General features: G+C 39.6%; 1 protein-coding gene across 1 annotated transcript; it reads right to left on the reverse strand.

The window, feature by feature from the left end:
* Window positions 1-3,246: 3,246 nt before the first annotated feature.
* LOC308258107 (putative olfactory receptor 5AK3) lies at window positions 3,247-4,189 on the reverse strand (the record flags this gene model as incomplete). Its single annotated transcript, XM_080688362.1, has 1 exon — window positions 3,247-4,189. The coding sequence occupies exon 1, from the start codon at window positions 4,174-4,176 to the stop codon at window positions 3,247-3,249; it is 930 nt and encodes a 309-aa protein (XP_080544488.1). The 5' UTR covers window positions 4,177-4,189.
* Between the last annotated feature and the right edge of the window lie 11,345 nt (window positions 4,190-15,534).

A 15,534-nucleotide genomic window follows, 5' to 3' on the forward strand; every position in this document is an offset into this window, starting at 1 on the left:
GTTGATGTGTCAGCCCTCATCGCCAGGGTCGTTTTCTTTTCTTTTTTAAATTCTTTATTGTTTAAAGTATTATATATAGTATTACATATGTCTCCTTTTCCCCATTGACCTCTCCCTGGCTACCCCCACTACCCTGCACATGCCCTCACCCGCCCTACTGTCTGTGTCCATTGGTTATGCTTATATGCACTCATACAAGTCCTTTGGTTGATCTCTTACCCACCCCCTCTCCCCTGCCTTACCTCTGAAGTTTGGCAGTCTGTTCCATGCTTCTCTGACTCTGGATCTATTTTTGTTAATCAGTTTATGTTGTTTATTATATTCCACAAGTGAGTGAGTTCATTATGCTTATTACGCTTAGCACAATAGCTCTCCATGTCCATCCATGTTGTTGTGAATGGTAAGAGTTCTTTCTTTTTTACTGCAGCATAGTATTCCTTTGTGTAGATGTACCACAGTTTTTTAATCCACTCATCAGCTGATGGGCACTTAGGCTGTTCCCAAATCTTAGCTATTGTAAATTGTGCTACTATGAACATGGGGGTGCATATATCCTTTCTGATTGGTGTTTCTAGTTTCTTGGGATATATTCCTAGAACTGGGTTTACTGGGTCAAATGGGAGTTCCATTTTTAATTTTTTGAGGAAACTCTACTGTTTTCCACAGTGGTTGCACGAGTCTGCATTCCCACCAGCAGTGCATGAGGGTTCCTTTTTCTCCACATCCTCACCAGCACTTGTCCTTTGTTGATTTGGCCAGGGCCATTTTCTAACAACTTCTCCATACCATTGATAACCCCCTTTCTCCATTTACATGTCTATTTTGTTGGAGATAAGACTACTCTACCCAACCCTGGAGTTAATTATGCTGGCACATTGGCTGTACTCCTATGGACTTCACTGTGGTCCTCATATGCTGGAACAATGCTCAGCTGAATAGGAAAAATGCAGTTTGCTTTACATACAGGAGCTTTGTCTTTAGATTTCCTTCCTAGGCTAGTGGGCTGATTGCTCACCCGATGATTTCTCCACAAAGAGAGTATAGAGCTGTGGCCTGTGGGATTGGTACCTGTTCCCTTGAGCATCTGTGGCACTATGCACTGAGACAGGACCAAAGAAAACAATCTTTATTAAGTTTTTCTACTAAAGGAGAGAGGAGCTTCCCAGAGGAGGAAGTTTTCATGTTGCAAACATTAGGAGATTTCTTACTGACTCTGTGTGTGTGTGTGTGTGTGTGTGTGTGTGTGTGTGTGTGTGTGCGCGCGCGCGCGCGCGCTCGCTTGCGTGGTGAGGGCATTCTTAGAGTGTTTGTCACACCCCTGTTGAAATAATCCTTGTGAATTCTCATCACTATTAATATTTATTCAGGGTTTATTAGTGCCAGGTGCTATGATTTCTATTTGTTATTTTATCTATTACTAAAAAACAAAATTTAAAATCTCATGAGCTACGTATTATTATGAGAAACAAGGTTTGAAAGCTTAGTCATTTACAAAGGGACACTGCCGGTGAGTGGCAGGGTTGGGACATAAATCACATTCTAAAAGCTTCTAAATCCTGTGCTCTTAATGGCACATGCAATTAAAGCAACGTTCTGCGTATACAGATACTTATAGCTATTAAGCTCCATCTAATATCACAGAATCAATATCTCCAGGGCTGAGATATAGTTATTGGCACTTAAAAAAACTTTCTCTGGTCATTCAAATGCTGCTGTTTAACAATTGGTATTTAGAGACCAGTTGTGTAGGCTACCTACTCATATAACTTGGAGTTGGGAGACTGCCTATATTGTTGTTGGTTGTTTTTTTTTTTTTTTTTTTGAAATCATGTATTCATCCATTCAATATTAATAGAATACCTACTGTGTCTAAGACTCTACACCAGATGTTAAAAGGTCATAGAAAACAATGTATCTCAAGAGCTTTATAGATAATACTGAAGGTCTTTTATGTGAATAAATAATTTAGATAGGAAGTGATAAAAAGAATGTTTATTAATGCAAATGAAGTGCTGTGGGTCTTCAGTGGAAGAGGAAATTATTTCCAGGGGTAAGACATTAATGGGAAACAAGTGTTGAGATGGAAAAACTCCAGGGAGAGAGTGACGTTTGAAGTTCTGGTAAGATTTGGGCATATAAAGGATATTGTTCACATGGTGAATGTACTGATTAGCTGTCTATGGTTTTCTAACTTTGAAGAAGTAAGTTGCCAGGTTACACAAGGGGTGATGAAGAGGGCCATGTGGCAAAGAATTGTGGATTGCCTCTAAGAGCTGGGAGCAGCCCCTGCTGAGAGCCAGCAGAGTGGCAGGGCTCTCAGTCCTACCACTGCAAAGAGATGAATTCTGCCAATAACATGAGGGAGCCTGGAAGTAGGTCCATCCCAGTTGGGCCTCCAGATGAGTTCCCATCCCGATTGACACCTTGATTGTAGCATCTCAGAGGATGCAGTTCAGCAGTGTCTAGATTCCTGCCCCATAAAACTGTAAGGTAATGATTGTGTGTGTGTGTTTTAAAGCCCCTACATTTTTGGAAATTTGTTATGCAGCAATAGATACAGACTGTAGACTGGCACCAATACAGATTTATTTCCTTATTGAGGACTATTCACTTTTTTTTTTGGTCTTGCCTTACTAAATAATCCTATATAATAAAAGGCTAATATGCAAATTATCCCCTTGACCAGTAGTTTGACCAGGAATTCGACCAGGAGTTGGACCAGGGGGCGGGGCCTGCCAGCCAACCGCCGGCAGCCCCTTCCCCTGGTTGGCCCGGCCTGATTGGCTCAGATCAGGGTGGGCCAGCCAGACCCCACCCGTGCACAAATCTGTGCACTGGGCCTCTAGTACTATAATAAGCATCTTAAATATATGTCCTTATGGACTAGAATTTCATTGTACAGATCAATTTGCAAGGCTGGAATTCTGAGTTGAAGATTATTTTTAAAAAAGATACTGCCAGATTCCTTCTAATGTGAAGTAACACTTCAATTTTCTATTAACAGTATGTGAGAGCATAATTTTCCTTACATCACAGCATTTAATAGGCATTACCATTCTTTCGCAGTTTTTGCCAGACATGTAGATAGAAAGCAGTTATCTCATCGTGACTTTAATTTTCAGCTCTGTCTTAGTAAAAATGAGCAACTTTTCCACGTTGCTTGACTTCCTTCTTTTGATTTCTTGAAAATTAGCACTACTGGTCTTGTTGTTTACAAGCACAGAGAATTAGAAAGCGAGGATCAAACTAGAGGCACTTCTTTCTAATCCCTTTCAGAGCTTCCTTCACATCTTGGTTTCTCAGGCTGTAGATGAGCGGGTTTAACATGGGGATCACAATGCCGTAAAACACAGAAGCCATTTTTTCTTGTTCTCGAGACTCCTGGGACCCGTGGTGCAGATACATGTAAGACAGGGTCCCATAGAAAATGGTGACTGCTGTCAGGTGGGAGGCGCATGTGGAGAAGGCTTTTCTCCTCCCTGCAGCAGAAGATATCTTCAGGATGGCAGCCAGGATATATATGTATGAAAAGATGACGACTGACACGGTGAACATCAAGTTAAACCCCACAAAGATGGTCAGGGACATGATGCTTAAATCAATGTTGGAGCATGAGAGAGCAAGAATTGGGGGCTCGTCACAGAAGAAGTGGTTAATTTTATTTGATTTGCAAAAGTCCAGCGAGAAAGTCAGACTTGTATTTACGGAGGCATTTAGGAAACCCATGAGGTGTGAGCCGACTAAGAGTTGAATGCAGACTCTCTGGGTCATGACTACTGGATAGTGGAGAGGGTTACAGATGGCCACATAACGGTCCACTGCCATCGCAGCAAGGATATAGCAATCGCTTGTTGCAAAAGTACCATAGACAAGTAATTGCACCATACATCCTATGAATGAGATGGATTTTTCCGTTTCTAAAAAGTTTTGCAACATCTTGGGAGTGATAGCAGAGCTGTAGCAGAGATCAACAAAGGCCAAGTGTTGGAGGAAAAAGTACATGGGGGTGTGAAGGCAGGAATCAGTCTTGATGAGCAGGATCATCCCAGTATTACCCACAAGGGTGGTCACATAAATCACAAAAAATACTATGAAGAGGATATGCCAAGACGTGTGCTGACCAGCAAATCCCAGAAGAATGAATTCAGTCACCTGAGTGCCATTGTTTTGTTCCATGACTAACAAAGACTAGGTATCACCTGAAAAGACACATAGAAAGAAACGCAGAGAAAGCTAAGATCATTGTGATCCTTGAACTAATTCTATAATTAAAAATGGTATAATAACTTGGTTTCATAGTGGAGTCAGAGGATATTTTCTATGACATAATTGACTTATATTTTAAAGGCTGGACTTTGACACCTGACTGAGATAATTTCATCTACAGTTGGGAAAAATTGCCATGGACCAGTAGCTGTATTCCCAGGGTGAAAATTGATGGTCATTTCATAAATATATCAATTCTAGAACATACAAAACATACTTTTATTTAATTACTAGGGGCCCGGTGCATAAAATTCATGCACTCGGGGGAGAGGGGAGTCCCTCAGCCCAGCCTGCACTCTCTCACAGTCCAGGAGCCCCACAATCAATCTCCCTGCAGAGGGAGGCCCTGCCCACCTGCTGCAGCACCACCAGCCAGGTAGCCTGGGCCTCCCTCTTTGGGGCGATCGTGGACCACCCCCCCCCCCCACCGATTGATCGCCCCACCTGCCAGTGGCCTGGGCTTCCCTCTGCAGGGTGATCATGGGGTGATGGCCAGGCCCCTGACAAATTGCACTGCACCCGGCCTGGCTGGCCTGGCACCAGTGGGTGTCATGGACAGTCGTTCCACTGTTCAGCCGTTTGGTTGATTTGCATATTACCCTTTTATTATTATAGATGTTTTCTTTTATGCCCTCACTATTTTTTCAATGTGCCTACATACTAATCATTGCATCTGAAATCTTGATACACCTGTTGAGTTCCAACTTATTTCTGTTTTCTGATTTTATCTTTTTCCCCTTCTTAGTGACTATTTTCTGCAATCAAGGGTTCATGGACACATGGAGTCTTTTATGTATGTGTTTATCAAAGTTTTTATGGTAAAGGATAATTTTCTTTTTAACACTTTCTGTTTTGGACCTATATTTTGTAAAAAGCTACAAAAAGGTCTCAGCATTGTTAAAATCCTAGAATAGTTTGAAATGGTCAACCTCATTTTCTATGGTTATTTCATCATAGAGTGGAAACAGAGTCCTAGGACTGGTGCTGGTTCATGGACCACATGCTGTATGATGTCCATCCATCATAATTTACCTATGTGCTTTCCTAGTGATGGATAACAGATTCCCTACAACTTGTCTCCACTGCAAATAACTCAGTGTGAAAATTTTTCTATAGTATAATCCTAGAAACAAAATTTTTGGGTCTGAGGGTGTGCAAACATTTAATGTAATGAAGTTTTCTTAGACCACTTTCCATAATGTATGCAGCAGTATAAACTCCTACTAATTATACATGGGGGTGAGGAGGTTCCCATCTCCTAAATTCTTTGTGAACATTTTCTTAAATTTTTTTTGGCCAAGAAAATAGTTGTAAAATAATATCTCATTTTTCATATGTTTTTCTCCCCTTAATTACAAGTGGACTTGATCATTATCTAGTATTCTTCTTAGGATATTGGGATTCTATTTTTTGTCAATTGCCTGTTCACAATTTTCGTCAATGTTTCTACAAGTTGCTTTTTATTTTATTATTATATTTTTAAATTCTCACCTGCGGATATTTTTCCATTGATCTTTAGAGAGAGAGTGGAAGAGAGAGAGGGAAAGACAGAGAAATATAGATGTGAAAGAAACACATTGATCGGTAGGCTCCTGCAGGAGCCCTAACCAGGGCTGGGGCCAGGGAGAGGCCTAGCAACCGAGGTATGTGCCCTTGACCGAAATTGAACCCGGGATCCTTTGGTCCACAGGCTGACACTGTATCCACTGAGTCAAACAAGCTAGGGCTAGGTTGCTTTTTAGATATTCTTTGTCTCAGATTTTAATCTTTATTCCAGATTTAAATTTCTTGTTACCTGTTAACTTGAGAGTTTCTCACATTCTAGCATCTGTTAATTTTGTCTATAATATGCTTTATAGAGCTGAAATCCTTAAATTTGAACTAATAATTCATCATTTTTGCTTTATTATTGATTTTTTGAGAAAATAATGGAATAAAGTTCATTCCATTCCCTCATTTATTACCCCAGGAGACTAAAAAGCAATAATAAAATTTTTTCTTTCTATACTGGATTGCTGACACATTGTAATTCTTGCACTGTGAACCCTTTATATCATGCACATAATTTGAAAAATGTTACTATGTTTCTCAATATTTACTTTTTTAAAAAAAGAAGGCAGGCTAATAGCACAGAGAGAGTCAGTGTGTGTGTGTCTATGTGTGTGTCTCTGTGTGTGCAAAATATTTAAATATTTTAAAACCATTAAGTGATTTGACTTGTTATTTTAAAGCTTACTCACACAAATACTTGGCTCAACTGTGCTATAGGAAAATTTTACCAAACATTTATGGAACAACTAATCCTAATATGTAATCTTTTCCCATAACTGGCAAAAGAGAACATTCCCAACTCATTTTGTGAGGCTAATGCAATCTTGACAACAAAGTAAAATTTGAGAAAAGAAAATGGAAACCAATGTCACTTGTGAATATAGACGCAAATTACTTAAAAATACACATTCACAATCAAATCCGTCCCTGTATGAAAGAAATTATTGCTGGGGCCTTAAAGGAGTTTCCAGTGAACAGCTATCCACCCCTTTTTCAGGATTTGAACAGGTCGAGGAATAAAGGTAGTGTCTATATGGAGACCATACTATCACGTTCAGCCACTTGGGGGAAGATTTACTTAGTCACGTTTCTTGCTGTCAGTGAACACTATAACTAGAGAGGCTTATTCACCCAGTTTTGGTGGCAGTGCCTGGGGGAGACCTCTTGCACATTTTGGGGAAGAGCCTCTGGAATGCAGAGTAACATGGGCTTCAGCAGGCTGGCTAATCCCAAGAGGGAAAGGGCAAAGCAGAGCTGCCAGTTGTTCTCAGGTTTGCCAGTCTGCTACTTTACTACACCTTTCTGGGAACTGAGGGAATAAAATGGGTAGAGGGTGCCTCAAATGACACAAATTTAAGTCCCTTTGCAAGAAAGAATCATCAGAAGCAGGAGAAAAGGTATTTTCCATCTGCAATCAAGACCAAGTTGTATACACTTTATGTTTCTTCCCAATGTTAATTTACAAATTCAAGGTCATTTCAATCAAATGCTTGAAAGAATTTTATGTGCACCTTCACAGACCTACAAAGTGTATATGGAGGAGTAAAGGGCTAAAAATAATTGAGAGAATTTTAAAGAAAAACAAGGTGAGAACTTGTCCTACCAGATATCAGAAGTTACCATAAAGAAGTAATGCTGATACTGTGTGGTGTTAGTGTGAGGGAAGACACATAGATCAATGGAATCGAGAAAAAGAAATTATAAAAAGACCCACAAGTCTATGGAAGCTTAATGTCTGAACACAGTAAGTGAACATCAGTGAATTATGATCCATTAAGCTGTGGCGCTACAAATGCCTAAACATATGAAATTATAATATTGTACTACTTTACATTTTACAAAAACCAATTCCAAATGGATTAAACACTTAAATTGTAAAACTTTGAGAGTAAAATGGAAGACTATATATGACTTAGATACTCAAAAATGTTTAAACAAGACATGAATACACAAAACATAAAACACTGAAAATTCAACTATACCTAAATTTAAAACACAAACATTATATTAAAAAATACTGGATGTTGACTGGAAATTTACTCTGGTAAATTTATTTGCAACACATATAAATGTCAAAGAATAAGTATCCAGTATATAGAAATAATTTCTGTAAGTTACCCCAAGAGAAAAATTCATAAAAGATAGGATCAGGATAATCAAAGAAGAGAAAACCTAAATAGTCAATAGAAATGTGGAAATGAGCACAACTCACTAGCAATCAGGTAATTGTATGTTAATACTGTATTGAAATATAACTTTATACTCAGTATAAAATGTAGTTTTGGTGAGATTGTAGAGCAGGGGTGGGCAAACTTTTTGACTCGAGGGCCACAATGGGTTCTTAAACTGGACCGGAGGGCCGGAACAAAAGCATGGATGGAGTGTTTGTGTGAACTAATATAAATTCAAAGTAAACATCATTACATAAAAGGGTACGGTCTTTTTTTTTATTTCAATAGTTTTATTCATTTCAAACTGTGCTCTGATACTGTGCTCTCCAGGGGCGTGTCTCCCTACATCACCACGATAACGTGTCTACGCATTCCCAGGGTGATGTCGGGAGACGCGTCCGCGGGCATTACAAGGAGCCTCTGGAAGATTGAGAGGTTGTTCCTTCTACTGAATGGGCAGATATAAATCCGCCCACTCAGAAGAAGGAGCTGCGGCCGTGTTTCCCGACGTTGCCATGTTAACACTGCTGCTGGTGAAGGAGTGGAGGGGAGAGCAAGAGAACCCTCCGCTCTTTCGGCTCCGTGGGCCGGATAGAACAGCCGAACAGGCCGGATCCGGCCCGCGGGCCGTAGTTTGCCCACGGCTGTTGTAGAGTCACATATTAGCAGTCATGTTGGAATCAAATTTGGAATATTAGTCAAATTAACTATATGCCTCCAAAATTTTCGTTATAGGTCCATATACTAGAAAAAATTTCACCCTGCAAACAATGACACATACATATAAGTATATGTATGACTATAGATATACACACACAAGAATGTTTTTAGCAGCATTATTCATCATAGAAAAATATCAACAAATTACTGAAAAGTCAGTCAATTGGTGTTGTAAGATATGTGAATAAATATCTCAAATGGAATGCTAAGTAATAAAAATCAAGCTGCAGGAGTGAGATGAGTGGTGGTTACATTATTTTAAATGTGTTTTTTATGCACCTGAAATATTGTGTAATAACAGAAATTCCTCACCAAGAAAAAAACCACATCATCAGTACATCAGTCGAGGGCTCCTTTATTCTGATGTCAGAAATGCCAGGCAGAGCGGTAGCTCCATGAACAAAATGGTCAGTTTTAGAGGAGGATGTGCCTTTCATGATGGGAAATAGAACAAATTAAACCTGTGGTTGATGTGCACAATCTGGTTCTTTAAAATATCTTGAGAAATGAACAAGAAATACCTTGTGATAACGTTGTGGTGATGAAACAAGACACATTCTGTTTAATGCAACATTTGGTGAGGGCTAAGGGCCAACACATTTGTGCAGTTTCCTCCTCGGGTCAATTTGCAAATTAAAATCGATTGCATTAAGTCTTTTCAAGGAGGTTTCCATCCAGTAGGTAAAAGCACTTGTCAGAGGAAGCTAGAATTGGTCATGGGTTCACTTACACTGGGGCCTGGATAGGGTAAGGACATTTACCATATCAATTTAATAACTTGGAATTGAAGTAAAATGTATGACATATTGGGATACCTTTTTCGAGAGCTATGGAAAACCAGTACAAGGAACCACCACACACACACACACACACACACACACACACACACACACACGCACACACACAGAAGCATGCGCACCAAGCGACCAAGTATGTTGAACATGCTTAACTTAGCTTGAACCCTGGTGCTTCTGAAGCTTTATTTATATTAAGCATTGTGCATTGGAAAGGAAATAGGCTGACTTGAGTTTGAATTTCGGTCCCATCACCTCATAGAAACAAAGGATGTACTTCCTTTTGGCCTCAGTTCCATCCTCTATAAAATGGGATCACAGAATTACTTAGAAGGTATGACTGTCATTGTAACACTGTTTGCAATAACAGAACTTTGTGAATAGAGTTAAATAAATCAGAGTAGGTTCTTATTATGGATCAATACATATTCCAAAAAGAATGAGACATATACTTGTATGGAAAGGAGCACATGTCATATTGTTAAATGAGCAAAGCAAGTTGCAGAATGATGTATAAAATGTGGACCCTTTTAAAAATAAAACTTTCACTCCCATACTCTCTTTTTCTCATTTTCTTTATTTATCTATGAAAAAGCTCAGGATGGGCTCACACTAAACTTTTAATGGTTATCCTTGGGCATGGGAATGGGGAGAGAATACCTTAAACTTACAAACTTCTTTGCCTTTTTCTTTTAAAGTAGCTTAATTGTTTTAAAAAGGAAGAGGAAGAAGCAAAGTCTGCTTTATAATGATATGACAAAGTGAGGTGATTTATATAAACTCTCTGGCATAGGGCCAGGCATTGCATGGGCACTCAAAATTGGTCATGATAACTCATGCAAATAATACACTAAAGACACATAATATCCATCCATCCATCCATCCATCCATCCATCCATCCATCCATCCATCCATCCATGCATCCAATCTTTCAATCATGTGTTCATTCATATCCTTCCCAGGCAACACTCAGCCAATTTAGTTCCCTCACTCCATTACCATTACGTCACCAGGGATAAAGTGATAATTCCTAGACTTGGGGTAGAACTTGTTAGAACTTGGGGTCTGACCCTATTGCTCCCCTATTTCCTGCGCACCCTGAGATGATACATGGCTGCAGTTTACTTACATCAGAGTTGCCTCTAGATTCTCTTTCTGCAACTGGTGCAGGCTGACTACCCACCAAGGTCTTTCTGTGTGTTTCCTTCTAATTGGGCGTGTTTATAGTCGGGGCCCAAGGGATCAAGACTTGCTCCCTTGAGAATCTGAAGTGCCTGTGGCTGGGATGGGATTAGAATAAACAATGTTCAGTAGTTATTTTCTGCTGAAGAACATTTAAACTTCCTAGAGGGGATATATTTAATTTATGTTACTGTCATTAGGGACTGTGTGTGTGTTGCTTTCTTAAAGAGTAACTCCTTTTAAAATTTCCCTGGTTTTGGATTAGGTTGAGCATCTTTTTATGGGTCTAAGAATTTGTGTTTAGGTCTAGAAAATTGATCTTAGCACCATAATCAGCAAAAAGCATGCCTCTCTTAAAAACAAAGAAAAGAAATCCAAAGCTAATCTAAATTTAAGGGCAGGTGGTCCCTAGAGTGACAAAGAGTGTTACTACTATTTGGGCATATTTTATATTATCACTTTAACTATTGTTTATTTATTTAAATAAAAATTACTCTTGATTTTTTTTTCTAAAAACATTATATATTTAAAAAATCATCCCTGGATAAAGACAGCTTCTTCCAGTGTGCCTTACACTCAGAATATGTCAGAGAACAACCTGTGGACCAAGAGAATGAGTTATTTGGCTATCAAAATGCTACGGTTAAAGCTTTACTTTCATCAGTGAAAGGACCAAGCCTGACGAGTCTACAGCTTTTTGATTACCCAGCATACCCAAGAAGGAGGTTATTGTCAAAAGGCTGGTGACTTGACACTCGGCATTACTTGCTGCCTGACCAGGGTCTGAGTTAGGAATGTGTTCCACTGTTCATGAAAGAAAACCCAACTTACTTGGGCTTAAAAACAGGGACTTTTTTTTTTCACAACAATACTTTGGTAGTCAAGACCCGCACTTTTGTGATTTGCTTAGTCTTTCCCATGTGCTGGTGGAATCACTGTCTAACCTGTAGACTAGACTGCCAGACACCACCTTCTTTGTCAAAGCAGGAAAGGGGATCCAGGAGGGTAGGCGTCAACCACATATATACTCTTGACTGGGGAAACCAAAGCTCTCTCCCGGTCCAGCAGACTTCTACTCACACCTCAGTGGCTAGAAATGTGTTAGATGGAGCAGCAGAAATGTCGGGGTGCTGCCCCTCGTTCCTAAATACTTGATTTCTGTGCATTGCGGTGGACAGCATTGGCTGGGCTACCAGTGGCAGGCTTCTGGTGCTATCTCTCTGCTTCTCTAACTCAGGGATATCTCATAAGCTGTGGAATATCCTGGCGACCCCCAAACAATGGGAGAGGCGAACTAAAGAAATGTCATCACCTCTTGTCCTTCAGAGGAACAGTTCTATGGGACATTCTACATAGTTTATCCAAGTCCCCTGTGAGACTGAGTTCCAGGTCCCAGGGGATAAGCCAGCTAAGTTATCCACCCTTTGTTTGCTTTTGTTCTTACTCTTCCTGCTCCTTCTCTGCTGCTTGGGATAATCCCCTTCAAAACATCCAGCAAACTGTGCAGTCTGAGGGAACTGTTTCCTTAGAACTGATGTTGCTTTAATCACTGGTCAAAAGTTCAAGGGCCCAGAGCCGTTCTCATTTGTATTGGACTATAAGTTAGGGGTCTCCAAATCACCTTCAGGTTCAATAATTCTCTAGAATGACTCAATGTTATGAACTGAATGTTTGTGCCCCCCCCTCCCCAAATTCACCAGTTAAAATCCTAAACCCCAAAGTGATGGTATTAGAAGGCGGGGGCCTTTGTGAATTAATTTAGCCATGAGGATGCAGCCTTCATGAATGGGACCTCGCACCCTTATAGGAGAGACGCCAGAGAGCTCTCTAGCCCCTTTCCTACCACGTGAGTGCTGGATGAGAGGTCAGTAGTCTGCGACTCTGAGGAGGGCTCTCACCAGACCCAGCCATGCTGGCAACCCGATCTTAGATTTCTAACCTTCCAGAACTGTAAGAAATAAATTTCTGCTGTTTGTAAGTCACTCCGTCTATTGTAATTTGTAACAGAGCCTGAGCTAATACATCAGGGGAAGCACTGTACATACAGTTACAGTTCTATTATAGAACAAGTTTACAAATTAGAACCAGCCAAAGGAAGAGATACACATGGCAAAGTCTGTGAGGGTTTCAAACTTGAAGCTTCCATTGTCTTCAGGATATGCATTACTCTCTGGGTGTCAATGTGTGGTAACATGCATGGAATATGGCCAATCTGGGAACCTTACCTGAGCCTTTGGGATACAAAGTTTAAATTAAAAAAAATCAATTGTAGTTTAACTTCAATATATTTTGTACTAGTTTCAGGTGTACAGCATAGCAGTTAGACAATATATACTTTACAAAGTGTTCCTGCTGATATTTCCAGTACGCAGCTGGCACCATACATAGTTATTGTAATATTGTTAACTATATTCCCTATGCTGTACTATTTATCCCCATCACTATTTTGTAACTACCAATTTCCAACTTTCTTTTGGAATTCTGTGACATATTGCTGATGTGGCTGATCTTTAGTTCCCACCCCCCACCTGGACGTTCAGGTAATCCCTTAGGTCTGCAGTTCCTCTGGAGGTTGGAACTAATATGGCAGTATCCCAAAGCCCCATCATAAATCACACAGAACATCCAAATAGCCAAAGCTTCCAGGCAAACAGAAAATCCTATTAGGAGAGCATTCCAGGGACTTAGAGAGCAATTCCCAGTAGTTGAAAGCAAAGGACAGACATTTGCTTAGGTAAGGTTAATTCTTCACTATACTAGTACACACCCACATACATTACCTTTACCTAAAACCATATCTCAGGAATGCAAACTAAGACACATATCATCCTGGCCACAATGGAAACTGAGAAATTAGTACCTACTTATCTGGTTACATTACTTTCCACATTACATTAGAATCTTTTTAGAATGGAATAAGAGGAGAATGGACAGTGGATGAAAAAAAAAGTACGTTTTGCCATTGCTAGTGAACCCACATAAGGGATGGTGCATAGATTCTTTGCCTTTCAGCTTCTGTATTGCTTTCTTCTCCATGTTATTCTTATTGGAATATTTTATGCTTGGTGCCATATGCCTCCCCCCTGCCCCCGCACACACACCTTGGTTCAGTGGTTCTCAACCTTTCTAACGCCGCAACCCTTTAATAACAGTTCCTCATGTTGTGGTGACCCCCAACCATAAAATGATTTTTGTTGCTACTTCATAACTGTAATTTTGCTACTGTTATGAATCTTAATGTAAATATCTGTGTTTTCTGATGGTCTTAGGTGACCCTGCTAGCGGTTCTGTAGAGCCTAAGACCATCGGAAAACACAGATATTTACATTACGATTCATTAACAGTAGCAAAATTACAGTTATGAAGTAGCAACGAAAATAATTTTATGGTTGGGGGTCACCACAACATGAGGAACTGTATTAAAGGGTCGTGACATTAGAAAGGTTGAGAACCACTGGTTAGACTACATTTTCTATAGAGTCAGCCATCTTTGCGAATCCTTGATTTCAAATTTTGGTTGAAGAGTTAAGCATCTATCATAATGTCTTAGAGACAGTTGCTGGACCTAAAAAGCCCCTATAAAACATGAGCTGCTATAAGAATAGTTAACTGTACTGGGCTGTAGCTGGTAGTTGTTTTTATTGTAGTGACCACAATCAAGTTTTCTGTGCGCATTCTCTGTTCATTCATTCAGCAAGCATTTAATGAGGATATAATATAGTCCTGACAATTAATAGATGCTGGGATACAATAGTGAGCAAAATACAAATTATCATTGCGTTTGTAAAGATTAAATTTGAGAGTTTCTTATACATACACCTATGGCAGTATGAATCATATCCTGATTAGGGTGTTACTTAAAGAAAACAATTTACTCTGGGCAGGAACATGGTGTGCTCAATTATAAAATTGGCCACAAATGCTTTCCTTCAATGCATCCACATCATTATAATGTGATGTTACAGATCTTTCCGACAAGCAGTGGAGTCAATTACTCCAACTCTTTGAAACTAGGTTGGTTGTGTGACTTGCTATGGTCAATGTGATATCAGCAAATGTCACAGAATACCCACCACTTAGATACTTCGGGCACTCAGTGTTAGCAACTGATACCCACACAAGGTGAATTTATTCCTTATTGATTGTAGAGCTTCTTTTACTTCCTCATTTAGTAGGTGGTAGATAAGAAGATTTAATATGAGAATTATAATGCCACAAAATATTGATGTTGCATTTTTCTATTCTTGAGACTCATTAGATCCATACTGTAAGTACATGTAAGAGAAGGTCTCAAAGAAAACAGCGAGAGTCGTTAGGCAGAAGACATCCATGGGGGAGCCTTTTTCTTCCTTTGTAGCACAAGGTAAGCCCAGGATGGTATAAGATATGTTTGTACAACAGATGAAGATCAACACAGTTGAAAATCAGTTTAACTATAGCACAGATTAACAAACATTTCCACTAAATGTATTTTCAATAAAATTTTTTATTGAGATGATTATAACTTCATGTGAAGTTGTAAGAAATATACTAGAGAGATCCTTTGTACACTTTTCCCAGATTCCTCCTGTGAGTACTTCCTCCCAAATGTCCATATCCAAATTCCTGGGATCTGTGACTATGCTAGATTGCATGGCAAAGAGAAACTAAGGTTGCTTATCAGCAGAACTTGAGATGGAGAGCCACTCTGGATTTTCCAAGAGTCCATAGCATTAGAAGAGGAAGGCAGAAGAGTGAGGGTCACAGAGAAATTTGATGATGCTGTGATGTTGGCTTTGAAGATAAAGAAATAGGCTATAAACCAAGGAAGATAGGTAGCTTGTAGGAGCTAAAAATAAAGGAAATAGATT

Source organism: Plecotus auritus (assembly GCF_963455305.1).
Source record: "Plecotus auritus genome assembly, chromosome: 9".
In the NCBI taxonomy this organism is placed as follows: Eukaryota; Metazoa; Chordata; class Mammalia; order Chiroptera; family Vespertilionidae; genus Plecotus; species Plecotus auritus.